This window comes from Sebastes fasciatus, chromosome 2 (genome assembly GCF_043250625.1).
Source record: "Sebastes fasciatus isolate fSebFas1 chromosome 2, fSebFas1.pri, whole genome shotgun sequence".
NCBI classification, from domain to species: domain Eukaryota; kingdom Metazoa; phylum Chordata; class Actinopteri; order Perciformes; family Sebastidae; genus Sebastes; species Sebastes fasciatus.
The window spans coordinates 30005311-30022757 of record NC_133796.1 but is presented as its reverse complement, the minus strand read 5'-3'; the positions used below and the strand labels follow the sequence as shown (position 1 = coordinate 30022757).

At 40.3% G+C, this 17447-nt stretch overlaps 1 protein-coding gene across 2 annotated transcripts in view; it reads right to left on the bottom strand.

The window, feature by feature from the left end:
- myo1ea (myosin IEa) overlaps positions 1-13265 on the bottom strand; it is a 61234-nt gene extending 47969 nt beyond the window's left edge. For both annotated transcript variants that reach the window (XM_074618085.1, XM_074618093.1), the window contains exon 1: positions 12985-13265. In XM_074618085.1, the coding sequence (XP_074474186.1) occupies positions 12985-12987 (3 nt within the window). In that variant the 5' untranslated portion in view covers positions 12988-13265. The remainder of the gene's footprint in view (positions 1-12984) is intronic.
- Between the last annotated feature and the right edge of the window lie 4182 nt (positions 13266-17447).

Below are 17447 nucleotides of genomic sequence, written 5' to 3'. Positions count from 1 at the left end.
AGTAACACTGTGATGTTACTCAAGTATGCCGACGTTATTGATGCCTGTAGGGTGAATTGGATATATTTGTTTTGGCAGTACAACACCCAACAACACGCTATACATTAAGCATAACAATTAAGAAAGATAAATGTAACACCTAATGTTAAATTGCCAGAATAAAGTAAATTATTTTCACGTACAGGTACAGTATGTGAAGCATAACAGCAGCCCATCAATACTTGATGGCAGCAGGGAGGATTCGCTCACAAAGAAGTGTCCAAGTAGATGAAGTATGTGTCTTACTGGTTACAAAAAGAACCAAAGTCCATCCATTGAAACCAGTAATCCTAAAACAAATAACAACGCACAACACAAAACACGGTTGTTTTTTGTAGGTTTTATGATCAGAAATCCCATAGCCTCAAATTGAAATGTTACTGAAGGCCTGTGGTGGAGGCGTCATAAGTGTACACACACACACGAGGGATGTCTGGCACATATGGTGGCCATAACAACAACACCGTCACCATGGAACAACAGGCTTCCTCCTGAGCACGGCAACACACAGACTCTTATTAATGAATCAAGCATCCTAGTCACTATTGTGTTTAGAGGCAGTTTGATCAGAATATATGATATCTTGACAGACACTATAACAACAGTTATCAATGGAAGTAAAAGACAGTTTTGACTCGATTAGTTTCCCCTGTGGAAATCAAAGACATTCAGATCATCCCAAACCAAACTATGGGACCAGACCATTTCCCAGAAGTTAAATACAAAGGAATTTCAATACCAGTCCTGATCCATAAGCCCAGGGTTTCCCTCCATGCAAATACCATTACCATATATGGAGAGTGCTGAGCAGCTCTGGCTCGGGGTACAGGAAATGGCTGGGTTTGATTCAGTATCATAAGCGGCACTTTTCCCCTCATTTCTCCCTTCTGTGCCGCTCTCCTTTTCCACACCAGGGTCTGACACACAGTCCACGATGCGTGAGGACTACGTTTCTGCTCTGCCCTCTGAGACAAATCTGGAGAAAAGCCATGAGAACAAATTCCTCTGTTCTAAAATAAGCAGTATAAAGTCGTTAATCGACCCCTTCCAAATGTCTGGAGAAGTTGCACAACTTTGATACCGGCAAATGGGGAAAAATATGTAAAGCTGACGACATGTGAAAGCTGACACAATTGAATACTGGTTAAATATTAGTTTCTGCCCAGGACTACGCTGAGTCTCTTGGTTGTCAACATCAGATTAGATAAGGCCTTTTTAATGACGCAAACTGCAGGATATGTTGGTTGAAGCCTCTGAAGCTAAATCTGGGTTAAGAACGCAGCCTTCTTAGTGCTACAAGGCAGACTTATAGCTCATGTACTGCAACTCCAGGAAAATGCCCAAAGCATTTCAGTGGATGTGAATTTGATTTGGGCCTGGAGTGGACCGCTTTAGGAGAGACCTCATGCCTGATAAACCCTCATGTATTAGATTAGCAGTGCCACCATGTACCAGCGTACTTGACCTGATTTCTAAAGTCCGCCTTAAAGAACCATTGTGTAACATTTAGGGGGATCTATTGGCAGAAATGGAATATAACATTAATAAGTGTGTTTTCTTTAGTGTATAATAACCTCATAATAAGAATCGTTGTGTTTTCGTTACCTTAGAATAAGCCGTTTATATCCACATACGGAGCGGGTCCCCTCTCCACTTAGTCCACCATGTTGCACCGCCATGTTTCTACAGTAGCCCAGAACGGCCAAACCAAACACAGTTAACTTTTCCTGCTTGGGCCGGAGTTGATAACGTTACTCGTTACTTGCTTCACCACTCACTTCCCAAGTACACACACACACTACGCACTGGCTCTGCTCCAGATGGCCCTAGAGAGGGATATTTGCATTTTAGCGTCAGCCACCGTAGCTCTCCAACATGTTTGGCACACGTTGGTTGCAACTGAGGCCTCACCTCACCGCTAGATCCTACACACTTGACCCTTAAAATGTCATGTTCCTGTCATAAAGACAATTTTCAAAAATTATAGCTTTGACAATATACACATGCATGTTATTGTAGTTGTGTTGACTGTGACAAAATATCTCTCCTTCCTTACACACAGGTCATCTATTTCTCAGATGCACTAGCACTTGTATAACAATATATACTGCTGTTAATCGTTAAAGAGCAGCTGGTGGTCAAAGAAATGATAATGCTTTGTTTTGAGATGGCTGTGGAAACAGGGCTGTGATTAACTGGCCAACAGCAATGATTCAGATGGGACGGCTATTTCGAAATTATTATCAATTACTCACCAATGACTGTGATGAAAAGGCTGCTGGGGAAAGAGACCCAATTAATCTAATTTGGTAAACATGTGCCACAAATTAAAGCACAAATTAATAAGTCATGGAGGAGTGTTTCCAAAAAAATTTATTTAGTTTTGTTTTGGTAACCTAGAGTAATTTTATAAATGCTCTAATGTAGACAAAAGAGTTGCCTCACCGTCAGAAGAATATGTTGGGCTTGGCATCTACAATCACAGTAAAAGCACTGCTCCTTAAGTGGAGAAGTGAATAAGGGGGAAATGCTCTGATGGTTTGACCTAAAACAAATGATATTCTGACAGATTAAATATTTAGTATTTGATGCAGCAAGCAGGCTGAACACTCAGTCTTCAAGCACCGTGCCAGAGGTTTTGTGTGTTTTAGCCCATTAACTGCAAATGATGTGTTTTTTACGCTACTGACAACCCTTTTCCAAAGTTCCAAAGGTTTTTTATTGATTTCCCACCCTCAGGCAGTTCATTTCAGTTCAGTATGAAAATCAATGTACAGAGACTTAAAAGAAAAACTTGCTTGTGATAGACAATCCATCATAATGTAAGCTGAGTCAGCTTTCAAACACTAATGTGTGGAAAACTGATCCTCAGTGATAGGATCAAACATTTCTGGGAAACTCTGTCCATTATGTTCTTGTTCACTTATTGTTTGTCTCCAGTGGTGTTGGTAATTGATGAGGCGGATGTACTACGAGGTAGATGGGTACTAGGTTACAGAGGAGGAAGTGAGTATACTTTCTCTATGTATATTCCAATGGCTTTTTGGCAGAGGTGGCTATACCGTGAATACCTGTGTATACCCTCCACTACACCACTGTTTGTCACCCTGACTTTACTTTTCCAACAATCCTAAAACCCTGTGAATGCAATGCTTTTTGAAGCGGACTCTCTAATTATCAGATTTCTGAGATTCCTTGAATGCATCAACAAGGACTACTTTTCAAAACAGTCCCTGCTCACAACTGTGTTGTCACATGGTAAATTGTAAGGAAAAAAGGAACCAAAATGTCTGCTTAAGTCTGAAACCTCTGCAAGTTCATTGCTACACCAAAATGAAGCAAGAGCAATGTTCCCCTCCCAAACTTTTTCCCTTGGGGGGCCAAAACTGAAACTTAATGCTGGGCCATGGGCCAAAAGCAAACACCTATTGTATTGTATTGTTAAGATGCAAAATGGTACTAGGATGCCAAGTTCTCCTAATTCAAATGCCACTGTCTCTGCCTCTTCATTTTTTTATAACCTCACTCGCACCAAACCGACTTCCTGTGCAAAGTGTCACTCTGCCTACAATGCTCAAATTATGAAAAATAATCAATAATTAGGGATACTACATTTAAAGAGCATTTCTACCTCAGAAAAATAAAACAGCAATTCCTACTATATTTCTTTAATAATTTTTTCCCCTAGAAACATCTGACGGGCCAAATTGAAGCTTATGGCAGGTCTCCGTGGGACTCACTTTGGGCAACCCTGGTCTAAAACATACTGGTACAGTAAACATATTTATGTTGTAAATCATTATTTTTGTCTAATACAAGTACAGGACACCATTTCAAACTACTAAAGGGGCTATAATATCTCCCAGGACTGTCCACTCCTGAACTGTGCCAAAAGAGATCAGGGAATAGCTCCAACACACATTCATGCCAGTAATGTGTGGGTTGATTTTGACTGAGTTTTTCCCCTACCCCTTGTTGGAATCCAAAACATATCTGGTTTGATCTAAACTAAACAGGGTTTAAGGAGGTATTACTCTCTAAACAGCATTTCCACCTGGTCTCTCTGTTGCTTGCGTTTGCACTTTGTCCAAAATCACTCACTGCGTCTAATCGGACCAGATGCAGATAAACTGCTGACTGAGATGGTTGGCCTTTCCAAGGTAGAGGGAGAGGATAAACAATGATGAGAGACAGAGGAGAAGAAGTGTGTGTGTGTGTGTGTGTGTGTGTGTGTGTGTGTGTGTGTGTGTGTGTGTGTGTGTGTGTGTGTGTGTGTGTGTGTGTGTGTGTGTGTGTGTGTGTGTGTGTGTGTGTGTGTGTGTGTGTGTGTGTGTGTGTGTGTGTGTGTGTGTGTGTGTGAGTGTGAGTGTTGTCAGAGGAGCAATGACCCACAGTGTGAGGCGGTCTGATCCGGTCTGAACTTCTAAGGGATGGGATGCTCATTAAGGTCAAACTGAGCCCTGTACACACACACACACACACACACACACACACTGTAGGATCTTCCTAGTGCTGAAAACTCCAGATGAGGAACTTGATTAAAAAGTAAATCCACACCATGCACAACTCTCTCTAAACTGAAACTGTTGAAAATTCCCACTGAAGATGGTAAAAAAATATATATAATATAAAATGTAAAGTGCATGACAACCCATCAAATCTCAGCTTTGAATTTCTCAAAGTCAAAGACAAGTGAAAGCTTGAAAACTAAAGCATTTTTTTAGAAGCAAATCCACATTTTGTGCTACTGCAACCAACATGCTGTCATATCTGGCAAGACGCCATATAGAGGAGGAGGAGCAGGAAAGAAAGCAACCTGTTGCTTCACCTGCCAACAGTCTGTGGAAAATTTCTGTAAAGTTTGCTCTGATTATATAGAGAAATATATAGCCTGCAGTCTCAAATACAAAACTCTGAAGATACACAGTCTGTCTTTTTAAACATCTTACTGTACTTATCAGCCGTGACAGTGTCAGTCAATTGTAAGAAACTACATCTGGGTCACTTCCAAGCAGGGCAGCAAAGCAGCCGCTCTAGTGATCCAAGCCAAGACTCGCCAGACAGGTGAAAGCTTGTCTTGACAATCAAAGCAGCTCTGACCTGGTAATTCTTTGGGTAACAATAATCTTCTATGAATGTAAAGGCTTGGAGCCAAAGTCACTGGAAATAGGGCACAGGAAATATGAGTAATAATGAATATACACTTTTTTTCTCCTGTAAGTGATAAACACCTGCACCTGCACCATCCATGCACTTCATAACTTGAATGGTGACAGTGCATGTAAATGGGACAGAAGCAGTATAAATAATGCAGACCAACAAGCCTCGCTCTCTGTTTCCATGTCTAGATTTCTCACGCTGTTATGGATCTGAGCTGCTCGAGGTCAAACACAAGGGAAGAATGAAAAGAAATATATTACTCGGCTAGGATTTGGTAACATGAGTACTGACTGGTTGTGATGATGTTACAGTAAAATGCTGTGCCTGCAGGGCAGGGCTCAGCACCGTCCCTCCCAAAGAAAGAGGACATAATGATTAAAGAGATACTGGATGACTTTTAACACATTCAGACTGAACTACACAAAATTTCAGCTTTACAGTGGCAGCACTTTTCTTTATCCGAGTAGAGTAAAACTTCGGAAATTTGAGTCTCTTAAATAAACGACAACACAGCAACAAGGCTGCTAATAAAACATCATATCAAAGACAATGTGGTTTAGGGGGGATTTCAGCTGAAATCCTAGACAAGAGACGTGTCACAAAGTACTGCCTTTTCTTTTTAAAGCAGCCTCAGTAGTGGTTGAATGTAAACAAACCAGCTGCAGTGGAAACTCATTCATAGCCGTGCCTTGTACCACAACAGGGCTGCAGTCTCAAGTTTCAATCAACGAAATCCAAACCAGCATCTTCCCTCGTAGCAACAGGATACATGCAAATGCGTGTTGGACACAAACTGCAGACTCTTCCAATCTGAAACTGAGGAGAAGCTTGACCGAGTGAAGTGTTGGTTTGGTAAAACATGCCAGGGCTTTCTGTGTTTCCTGTAACTTGTGAGTTATTTTTAATGCATCCATCACTTTTTCAAATGTAAAAAGGAAAATCATGGAGTCATTGAATTTGACTTTTGATAAATAAATTGAGCATAAAAAGTCAGAATCTGGCATTTAGAGAAGAAATCTTTTTAAGTAGGTTGTTAGCAACTCACCAAAGATGGCTTTGATACTGCCAGTAACCCAGGTTATGTTTTTGACTACATAATAATGCCTCCAAAATTCCATAATGTACCACGGACAGAAAGGCCCACTAGTATCAGCACTAAAGGCCCTGACACACCAAGCCAACAGCTGGCCGTTAGACAGTTTGGGGCCGTCGGTGAGCGTCTGTCAGTCTAGTTTTTGCGGTGTGTCCCACACCGTCGGCTCTAGTCCGCCCGTGCCTGACGCTTTTTGGCCGATTCAGCATGTCGGTGAGAGAAATCACTCTGATTGGCTGTTCAGCTTAAATGAATCAGTGCACAAGAAGAGAAACGGAAGTGAGGAAAGCAAGCCAACGAGTAAAGTCAAGAGGAAAAACACAGAAGGCTCTTCTCATTTTTCATCTTTATCTCATCTGATCATTCCAACACACGGATATTTTCACAACGACATCTGGAATGAAGCTAAGTGGTGAGTGAGAGTGGTGTGAAAATGGTCGGCAAACGCCGCTTTGTTTCATGTGTATCATAACAACAGCTTGTATATCCGCCGTCCTCGGTCTTCCGGGATTCCCTTTTTGAATGACGAATACAGACTACCGCCGCATGCTGATGTGGAGAGTTATTTCATCTCATACATGCGCAGAATGTACGTGCTAACTGGTCGTCAGCTGTAGTCTTATAATAAGTTAAGCAATATGTTCAAATGAAACTTGTCGGCCAAGACAAAAGCGACGTGACGCAACTGTCGGCCTTTATTGCCACTAGTTCTTTGATGTCGGCTTGGTGTGTCTGGGCCTTAAGAAGCCACAGTGGCAGCTCACTTTATTAAACAGCTGACATGACAGAAGCAAATTACTGAAGTCAAAGTCCTGTTGAATCAGAAGTCTTGCTTCTGTTTTCTCTGTAAATCTAATATCTCTAGATATTATAATAACAGATAAACTTGAAACACACCTCCAGGACTCGGTCAGAAAACAAAAGTACATCTCTGACAAACACACCAAATTATAGGAATTCTTTCGCTGTGTGCCAAAACTGTTTAGGTCTTGAGTACAGTGCTAAAAGGCTGACACTGGTCAAAGATGCTTCACTTTACTGTGAGAAGGGTCGCTTAAGGTCGGCCTGTGCTTTAATCTATGAGCAAGAATGCATTTTCCAGACATTATGTGGTTACAAGAGTTTGTTCAAAAACAATAGGAGCTTCTATAAACTTTAATATGCATGACAACACTGTAACTTACTGTAACCGAAACTAAAAAAAGCTTTGGACTCCATTTATTATTTATGACTGTGGCGACAAGTGCATAAGTGTTTTCTATTGTAGGTTCATTGGGTGAAGGGGTGTGGTGCACTGCATGACAAATGGGAGTTTAATGATGACGTTTCAACTGCACCAAAGTGAATACAGTCATGATGTAGCTAAAAGAATGACTCAGCTGTTTAATGCATGCACTGACGGTACTGCTTCCCAGTATGTGGTGAACGGAGCAACAGCAAGCACTGGTTTCTGATGCATACTGTAATTCTCCTAATTAAAGAGCAGTGCTAAAAGTGTTAAACAAAATTACACAATGCACTCACAGATGTGTGCATCCTGGGTATCTAAAAAAGAGGGCAAAAAAGGCCTGTTACTCTGATAAATTACAGGTGGTGACTTAAAACAAGAAGTGCATCAAAGTTTGCCTTCAGCTTGATTTGCTTCCTCGGCTTCACGTCAGTAATTTATCCGTCTTTTATGAACAATAACAAGCTTTCTGAGTACAGGAATGGAAAAGTTGTATTCCAATCAGAACTAAATCGTACTGTAGGGTTGTGAGAAAAAAGCAGAGTGACAGGACATCCACCACACAAGAGATCATTAGTACTGAGTAGATATACTGTGCGACTTTATTACCAATAGAAACATTAGCTGCCATTAGAGACATTATTTCTCATTGTGACATGTTCTAAAGTAAACTAGGGCTGCAACTACTGATTAATATCATTGTTTGATTAATCTGTTGATTATTTCCTCGATTCATCAATTAGTCGTTTGGTCTATAAAATGTCAGAAAATGTTGAAAAATGTTGATCAATGTTTCCCAAAGCGCAAGATGACATTCTCAAATGTCTTGTTTTGTCCACAACTCAAAGATATTCAGTTTACTGTTATAGAAGGAGTAAAGAAACCAGAAAATATTCACATTTAAGAAGCTGTAATTTAAAAAAATTACCCAAACTGATCAATCGATTATCAAAATAGTCGGCGATTCATTTAATAGTTCACAGCTAATCGATTAATTGTTGCAACTCAAAGATGAACTGTTCATTTAAGTATAATTAAACCTCACATAAATCAGTATTTGTTTACTGCAATGTTGAACATATTTAGCAGGATCCATCCTGTTGTTCATCACAGTTTCTGAGGAAAATAATTTGAAAAGATCTTCCTGAGATTTTACCACTACACAATATCTTTTCATATTTCGACCACAGGCAGCCCATTTCAATCAGATCATCAGAAAACAAAGCTGGTGAATGTCCTGTTAAGGGCATGTTAAATGGTATATACTGTAATGTATTTAGTAGTATTAATGTTATTGTGACCCTAGCTGCTGTAAGTAACCATAGTATTATATTTAGCCCACAGAGTACAGTGCAGTTTGTATAGTACACTGTAAAGCCAGTGTTCATGGATGAAAATAACCTCAAGTTCAAGAGGATACTAGTCTAACCCCCGTCAGTGCATGATTCCACAGTGAGAAATGCACTGACTTAGCTCAGCCATGGGGCATGTGCCAAAAAAAGACAACTAATTCAAACCAGCTAATTTTAACTTTGTTTCCAGTCAGTTACTTCATGTTTCTCTAGAGAAACAACAGCTGACGAGCCTTTTAAAAGCTTTGACTCAGTTCTTGTTCTGTCTACCATGTTTTTCCCATATGGTCTGTGTCAAAAAATACACATGTACAAATTGATATTTTGGGGAGAAGATGTTCATTTGAACACCTTACAACTGCCCTTGGATAAATAAAGGTTCATTTTGAACCGAGCCAGTACAAGGTCTCTGTGAGGAAGTAAGGTTAAACAATAGCAATCTACAAGCCAAACAGACAGCAACTGACAACATAAAGACAGATGAGGTTTCCACTGGACAGAGCAAGAGGGTGAACGCTGGTTGGCATGTGACGATGGGAAGCTATCGGAGCAGACAACCAGAACACAAGAGTGCAAGAGTGTGAACTTGTTTCCCGTCCACAATGAAGGAAGTCATACATGCAAATAGACAGGACACTGCTTGGTTCATGATCAAGGAAAACAAACTCAACAAGCATTAAAGGGCCTGTTTAGCATGGCTAAACATGTGTTTACTGTCATCACACTTCAGCTGATGTGTGATTACATTTACAACCCATGATGATGACTCCATAAAATATTACTGTGTAATTATTGGCCAGGTCCAGCTAATCTCTGAGAAAATGTATCACACATATTTCTGTTCAGTTGCTGTGTGACCTATGACCTATGGTGAATTAGCTGAAGTAGCTGCATCCTCTCCCCATCATTCACAGTGAAAACATGGTAGCAGAGGCTACAGAACTACAGCAGTGTAAGTAGACAAGTAGAGGAAAGGCGTCCCTGGTTGGTAGTCATTTTGAAAACATAGCATATAGAGCCACACTGTGTGGCTACTCTTGGCCACAGGAGGGGTAGCACACACTACAGTAAACAAACTGAGTCACGAGAACCGCTGGGTGCTCCTCACCTCATCACTTCCAGGGTTCAATATCATGTTTCACATCTACAAGAACACTTGAGGTCCCTTCTGGGTGACTCACTGATGAGACACGAGTATAAAAATCTGCTTTTATTGTAAGTGACGACATCCACCGAGCCTTTGGTTTCTGTGGAAATAATGCTTTGTCATCCTTCTCATTCAACTTGTTTTGGATGAAACCAAATCAAAAGGTTTCATTCCACCTCGTCTTAAGTCTGTAATGTTTCATCTGGCAGAGCGAACAGCTACTGCACAACAATAAACAAATAAAGAAGACATGACTCCACCTATTTGTTGTCAGTGATCCAGCCTCTTGTGTCATGTGCACAGAGGATTTATGCAGGAAAATATAGCACTTAAATATTCAATTTAAGATTTCAATAAATCAAATCCACTGTAAAATGTTCCACAGTACAAGGCAGATACGTTGCTCCATGCCTGAGTTCTAAGAAAAACAAGATATGTTGGCCAATTAAGAAGATGAGGTAAGTGATGGAGTAAATCATTGCGAGTGTGGCGTCCATCTCTACAGAGAATAAGACTATTATGGTCTTTTGTTGTTGCATGAACATTTTTCATCACTGCATGTGCAACAAAATCTAAAGCAGGAAAAGAAAACAGGACCACATCTGCTTGCAATAAATGCAAAGATTAAATAATAAAAGTGATGGAAATGTTCCATATACATTGAAAACAGAGGGAAAAAAAACAAGAGTTGCAAAAAGAAGTAAAAAACAGATTTGACTGAAACTTGAATTTACAAGGTGTAATTTATATGCTTTTCTTAATATCCAGAATGATTTACAACAAGTGCAACGGTAGAAGAAGTCGACGCTCGTGAGGGCCGTCATCACAAACAGCCAAACATTGAGAACATAGCTGCCGCTTTGTAACAAAGACGTATGGCACTGATCAGGAGTGTGTGAGTGTACTGAATCACAGCGACAAGCCTAACGAGTTCCCCAGGTCCACAGGATGGGTGTTCGTCCTGTTTTCAGAGAGAGGGCCTGAATTCCTGAGCAAATCTCTACAGCAGTGATCGGTTTGAAAATGGAGCGCCAGCTTTGAAATGAAGGGAGATGGGGGTTACTCAGTATACGCACCTCCCTGTAGGAGAAACTAATGCAAACCATCTGCTGTCATACCGACTTGCTATTTAGCATCTGGCAGAGAAGGAAGCAGTGAGCGATGCTGGTGTCTGCTATTCCAGACAGTTAGGATGACAATCAGACTATTTTCTCTCTCTTCTACTCTCTACATGAGCTGATACTCTCCTTATAATCTCTTAAAGACAAAACCTACAACAGGTATTTTGCCATCTTAGAAGCCATTCTTGAAACTTCCTTCCTATTTATTTGTAGATGTTAAGTTATAGCTGTATGCTGTCATATCTGGAGAGTATTTCAGGTTTCCTCACAATAAGAAAACAACTCTTCTGACTGTTCATTCTTTCTTAGAGTAAGGTAAAATTTTAACAGAGTGCGTTAATGATAACTCCACAAAATCAGGAATGTTGCAGGAATATATTACATCGTAGCTCAAGGGCAAAAGCTCTATTATGCTGCCTGCATATTATGCAACTTCTGTCCTTTGGGTTTGTCTTTGGGCAACCCAACCTACAGGTACAATAAACTTTGGATAGCCGAATGCCAACAGGTTTCAGTCCTACCTGTTTTAAATTTACATTGTTTATGTGTATGTGAACAAAGCAACAGGTTTGAAGCTGTCATGAAACACACTGTACAGAAACAAGAGGCTCATAACTAGAAGGATAATTGCTTATTCTGTTAACATTTTTTTTCTTCCTGTTCCTGAAGGCAAATTTAAAACTATAAAGAAAGTTTAGATAGATTCAAGTGATGTCTCCAATAACAAATAGGCATCCATGTTGTCAAATCCACATAAAAAATGTGCTTAAAAGCTGCATCACAGCTGTATTATGTTCAACAGCCAAAGTGGGAATTCTGCAACAGAAGACTGTGGCTTGGAGGAATTGATGCCAAAACACAACGACGAGGCCACACGACCTGCTCCATAACTTAGCTCTAGGCGTGTCAGCTGCAGGGATGGCATTCGTAACCAGGAAAACCTGTTTCCATGCTATGCACACACAACAACAACAAAAATGCTGCACACAGAGGCTACAACACACACACACACACACACACACACACACTCCACCTGACACATGTTCCCTGGCTGCCTCTTCCTCCAAGACTAACCTGTTTTAAAGCAAGAGCTGCACCTAATGAGTTATGTTTTTAAGTGGCATCTCTCTGGGTGTCACTTAGAGAAGTCAAATTCAACAGCTCTCTGGGTCAATGCTGTTTATTGACTTTCACTGTATAGCCCATAAAAACAGGATGAAGACTGAGGAGTCAGACAGACTGAGGGGACTTTTACTGATTATGGATTGATGATAAATATAGATAGATAGATAGATAGATAGATAGATAGATAGATAGATAGATAGTAACTTTATTGATCCAGCATCACAGTTCCATAGTGCAAAACATGTTAGTAAAAAGCAGTAAAAAAGTTAGTAGTGCAAAGTACAAAAAAATATACCAGATATAAAAATACAAGGAGATGAAGAAAACTGTTAAAACTGAATATAGTGCAGGGTAACAGCTGAGATACACGACTATTAAAAAAGTGAATATAGTGCAGAAGAGACTGTTAAAAATGAGTATAGTGCATTATTTTCTGTCCTGCAGAATAATGCCAATAATACAAGAAATACCAACAAATGTCACCTAGATAGCTTTCCTCACAGCAATCTGTCAAGTAATGTCAAAGAAAAATAATTTAATTTTAGATTTGGTTCATTTAAAAGTGTGAAGAGATAACCATAACACTATTTAAAATAGATGTTTATTGGACAGCTAATGGGTCATAAAGGAAGCTTCAGTGCGGCTGTGGCTAAATATTTGGATTATATTGGCTGTCCATAAGTAAATAGTGTCATAATATCAGTGTAAATATCACTCACCATCCTCTGCCTTCAGTCTTCTCTGTCGTATTCCCTGCGATCCAGTTTTTGTGCGAACCTCAGTGAAGTTCACACTGTTTCAAAAAAACTCTCTTGTTGTCTCTAAAGCCAGAGAACAAAAATCCCAGTTTCCAGCAGATAATCCTGATAAACTCCAGCAGACAGCATGGACACATGGATCCTCAGCGGTGTCCTCCGTCCATCGTGCAGACAGATCTCTGAGTCCTACAGTGACAGCAGCAGCAGGAGCAATGTTCAAACACAGAGCTGGATGGTGATTCACGGAGGGAGCAGTGTCCTCAGAACTGGGCTCTAAAACATAACACAGGAAACGGAGCCAGCAGGTCCAATCAGAGGACGCTGCGTGAGGAACATGATTAAATATTCATGAGGTACTGGGAGAGACACTACTGCGCGTGCGCAGTTTAGGGACTTCCTAACAACAGACTCTAATGGGCCACAGTACAATACAATACAACCTGAACTCTCTGTTTTACTCACTGTCTGCTCCAGTACATCCCAAAGTACATTAGTGTTGGTTACATTGTAAAACATAAAAGTAAAGACGATTTCCTTTGATGTTTTTTTGCTGTTTTACACGCCTTTCTCTCTTGTGTGTGCATAGCAACCATCCATTAAAGGGACTGTTTGTAAGAATCAGAAATGCTTGTTAACAGCGACACCTGTGGCCGTTAAAGGAACTGTTTGTAACTTTTTACACATATAAATCTACCGGGTCGGGATCCCATGCACGCTCGCGTGTGGCTACGCTGTTCAGGCTGCTCCTCTGCCTGCCTGCACTAACACAACGTACGTGTTCTCGCTCCACCTCAGGTTCATGCGCGCTCACCACACACTGCAGAAGAGTTAGTTTAGCTCTGAGAATATCTATTGAATGTACAGTGGACTTTTGTGCAGAAATAACTGCTGCAGCTCCTCCAGACCAACAGAGGTTTTCCGTGTCTTGTGAAGTGACGGGGCTCCGCAGCGAGAAACGTTGTCGTCTCCAACCGGGTGCCGGCGTCTCCCTGCTCACTCCGGCTGACGACAACGTTACTTGCTGCGGAGCCACGCTGCTTCAGCCTACGCTGAAGCAGTAAAAGCCAACACTAGGATCAACATTGATTGATGGAGAGACCTTCGTCTGGTCAGCTAACATTACTGCCAAGCAGGTGAAATATAGAGTGATATTGTGGTTTTAGCTGACGTGTGTCGCCTCACTGTTTTGAGCGATGCTCGTTCATGTTCACAGGTGTCGCTGTTAACAAGCATTTCTGAAAGTTACAAATAGTCCCTTTAAGTCAACAAAAGTCAGCATCGGGCTCGCGCTTGTGCTCGCTCTCAATAGACATGAACGAGCATTGCTCAAAACAGTGAGGCGACACACGTCAGCTAAAACCACAATATCACTCTATATTTCATCTGCTTGGCAGTAATGTTAGCTGACCAGACGAAGGTCTCTCCATGAATCACTGCTGATCCTAGTGTTGGCTTTTCGCGCATGGGACACCGACCCGGGTGATTTATACGTGTAAGAAGTTACAAACAGTCCCTTTAAATTTTTATAACAACATTTATCAAAACTTATTGCACATTCATCTTTTTTTGTGTGCTTTAAAATGTAACTTATATGGTCCCTATTAAGCCTTTTAGCCTCTGTAAAGTGCTAAACGCGAGTGCAAGTGCATATTTATTGGCTCTCAACTGGCAACCAACGGCTGAGCAGGTGTTCTGATGAATACCGTTCCCCCGTCGATATGCGTTTCCCCCTACCTGAACCTCAACCAACCACCGAGGGGGGCGCTATTTTAACAGGAGGGAACAGTATTCGACGGGGGAACAGACTTCAACTCCGACACCTGTGGCTTGCTACCTGTGCTAACAGCGCTAACAGTGCAAACAACGGCAACAGTGCTGGCAGAGCTAACAGTTTTTACCTGTGGGAGAACCGGAGGCTGAGCGCTAGCTTCCAAGACATTGGTCGTAGATGGACGACGTGTCTCCACTTCCACTGTACAAAAGTGTAGCCAAATATCCCGGATACTGGAGCTGCCATGATATTTTGATGTTATTTGGAGCCAGTCTGCGCAGTTGAAATCGAGGGCCTAGAGCAGGGGTCAACAAACTTTACTATCAAAAGAGCCATTTTAGGCAAAAATAAATAAATAAATAATCTGTCTGGAGCCGCAAAAACATTTGAGCATTGTGATGAAGGTAACGCAGTTTATAATCTAAGTATATAGTATATAAGTCTAATGCAGTGAGGGCCAAAGTGCAAATGTACTACGGAGTATTAGGGCCACATTGAGGGAAAAACATCTGAGATTTACAGAATAAAGTCATAATATTACAAGAATAGTCATAACTTTACGAGAAAAAAGAAAATAACATGTAAAATTACTACATAATAATATTATGACTTTATTCTCGTAATATTATGACTTTATTCTTGAAATCACAGATTTCTTTTTTTTTCCTCAATGTGGCCCTAATACTCCATCATATCGTTGTACCATAGACCTACAACAATGATGAATAAAAATGAAAATGTAAACAAAAAACAGCCTCACTATTTTGAGCGATGCTCGTTCATGTCTATTTAGAGCGAACAAGCGCGAGCCCGACGCTGACTTTCGTTGACTTAACAGCCACAGGTGTCGTTGTTAACAAGCATTTCTGATTCTTACAAACAGTCCCTTTAATAAATTACTTTTTTTTAAGGGTAGTCCCCAAATTTTGTACAGTAATTCAGTCCAGTCCCACTCCCTCCTCAGACAAATAAAAGTGCAACTCAAAGGCCCTCTCAAAGGAAAGCTCTTTTGAAGTGCATGGGTGGCACTGGTATCCACTTCTCACAACCAGTCTCCAGCCAGACAGAGGCTCGCCTTGAAATGATGTTGGGCGACTCTCTGGGTGTAACCTGTCTAACAGGCTGCCTCTGTACGCAGTAGACACATTGTGTGTGTGTGTGTGTGTGCTGCACATCTAAGTCTTATTCTAGGCCTACTTTTATATCTAAAATAAATAATTCACAAGTCAATGTGAATTGCTCACCACAACATATTGAGGACTCACTTGTATTACATGTTACTGACCAGTATTTGTCATCTGAAGTTGTATAAATACAGTGATTCCACTTCTATTGACAGACGGTAGCAGATGTGGCAAGTTACACAGTCAAACAAAGAGAGCTGTTATAATGTATGAATAATAGCTAAGTAAGTTATGATTCAGAGCTTTGGTGATGCTGTTGGTGCAGTGTTTCGTCACCACCTAGTGGACATTATAGGACAAGGTAGAAAATATGAAAACACTGGCCAGAACATTGTTATCTGTGATAAGGGGAGGACATTTACCAAGAGCATTATGAAAAATGTATACAGGTGTCTTTGCAGTCTTCCACACACTTTTTTTCTGAATTTTCACTGAAATATAAATGATTTCATTATAAATGTAAACTCAATTAAAAAAAAAAACATTGATTGAATTGATTGAAAATGTGGCTTGAGTATGGCTGAATGGACATTAACAGTGTGTGTGAGGCAGCACTGACAATCCTAATAATTGTTCAGGTTAGTCTGTTGTTCGTGTGCAATATTAACACTTAAATACTTTAAGTATTATCATTCCATCCCCCATCTGTCCATCAAGCACCGTCCTCTCCTCATCACCTGTCTCCGCCTGCACACCTGTTCCTAATTACCTCATCAAGCCCCACTATGAATGCCAACCACTTTCTCCTCTGCCAGATCATGTCACTGCCTTCAAGTTGCTAACTTTAAAGCCTTTGAACACTCACATACAGGTGTTTTCAGTTATTCTGGCTGATTAGCCCTCTGCTCAGATTGAAGGTGGCTGGAGCTTTGATGGGAATTTATTAGGTCACAAATCTTTATACTAGTAACAATGATAAAGGTGTAATTTGTTCCGCCCTAACAGGTGCAACAGAGCTAACAGGAGATTCAGGAAGATGTCACTCAATTAGTCTATAAATAACTCATGAGTTCTACCTTAAGAGGTTGCACTATGTGAGATTTAACTTGTTATTCACTAAATATAAAGACACATATTATTAACTCTGTTATCATACTAGATGACTGAAATGTATGCAACAATTATGGTTGAAACGTTATGGCAAATATTTGAAATATTTTTCAATGATGTGTAATTTCCAGATTATATTATACAAAAGCTCCAGTAATTAACCAATAGTGACACCTTGTGTATAGAATCTACTAAAGTAAATGTATTTCTGTTGGAAGTTCAACCTAAAACATCCTGTTTTGAACTGATGAGCTGATATTTATGGTCTAAATATCAGCATAAAGTGAACACAATTATTTTGTAGAAAAATCATGTTTAATTTTGTTGTTTAAAATGTGTGGTGTGTTGGATTTGTGATATACACATTTGGCTTTAATTAATAATTAGAAGCACAAATATTAGATAGATAGATAGATAGT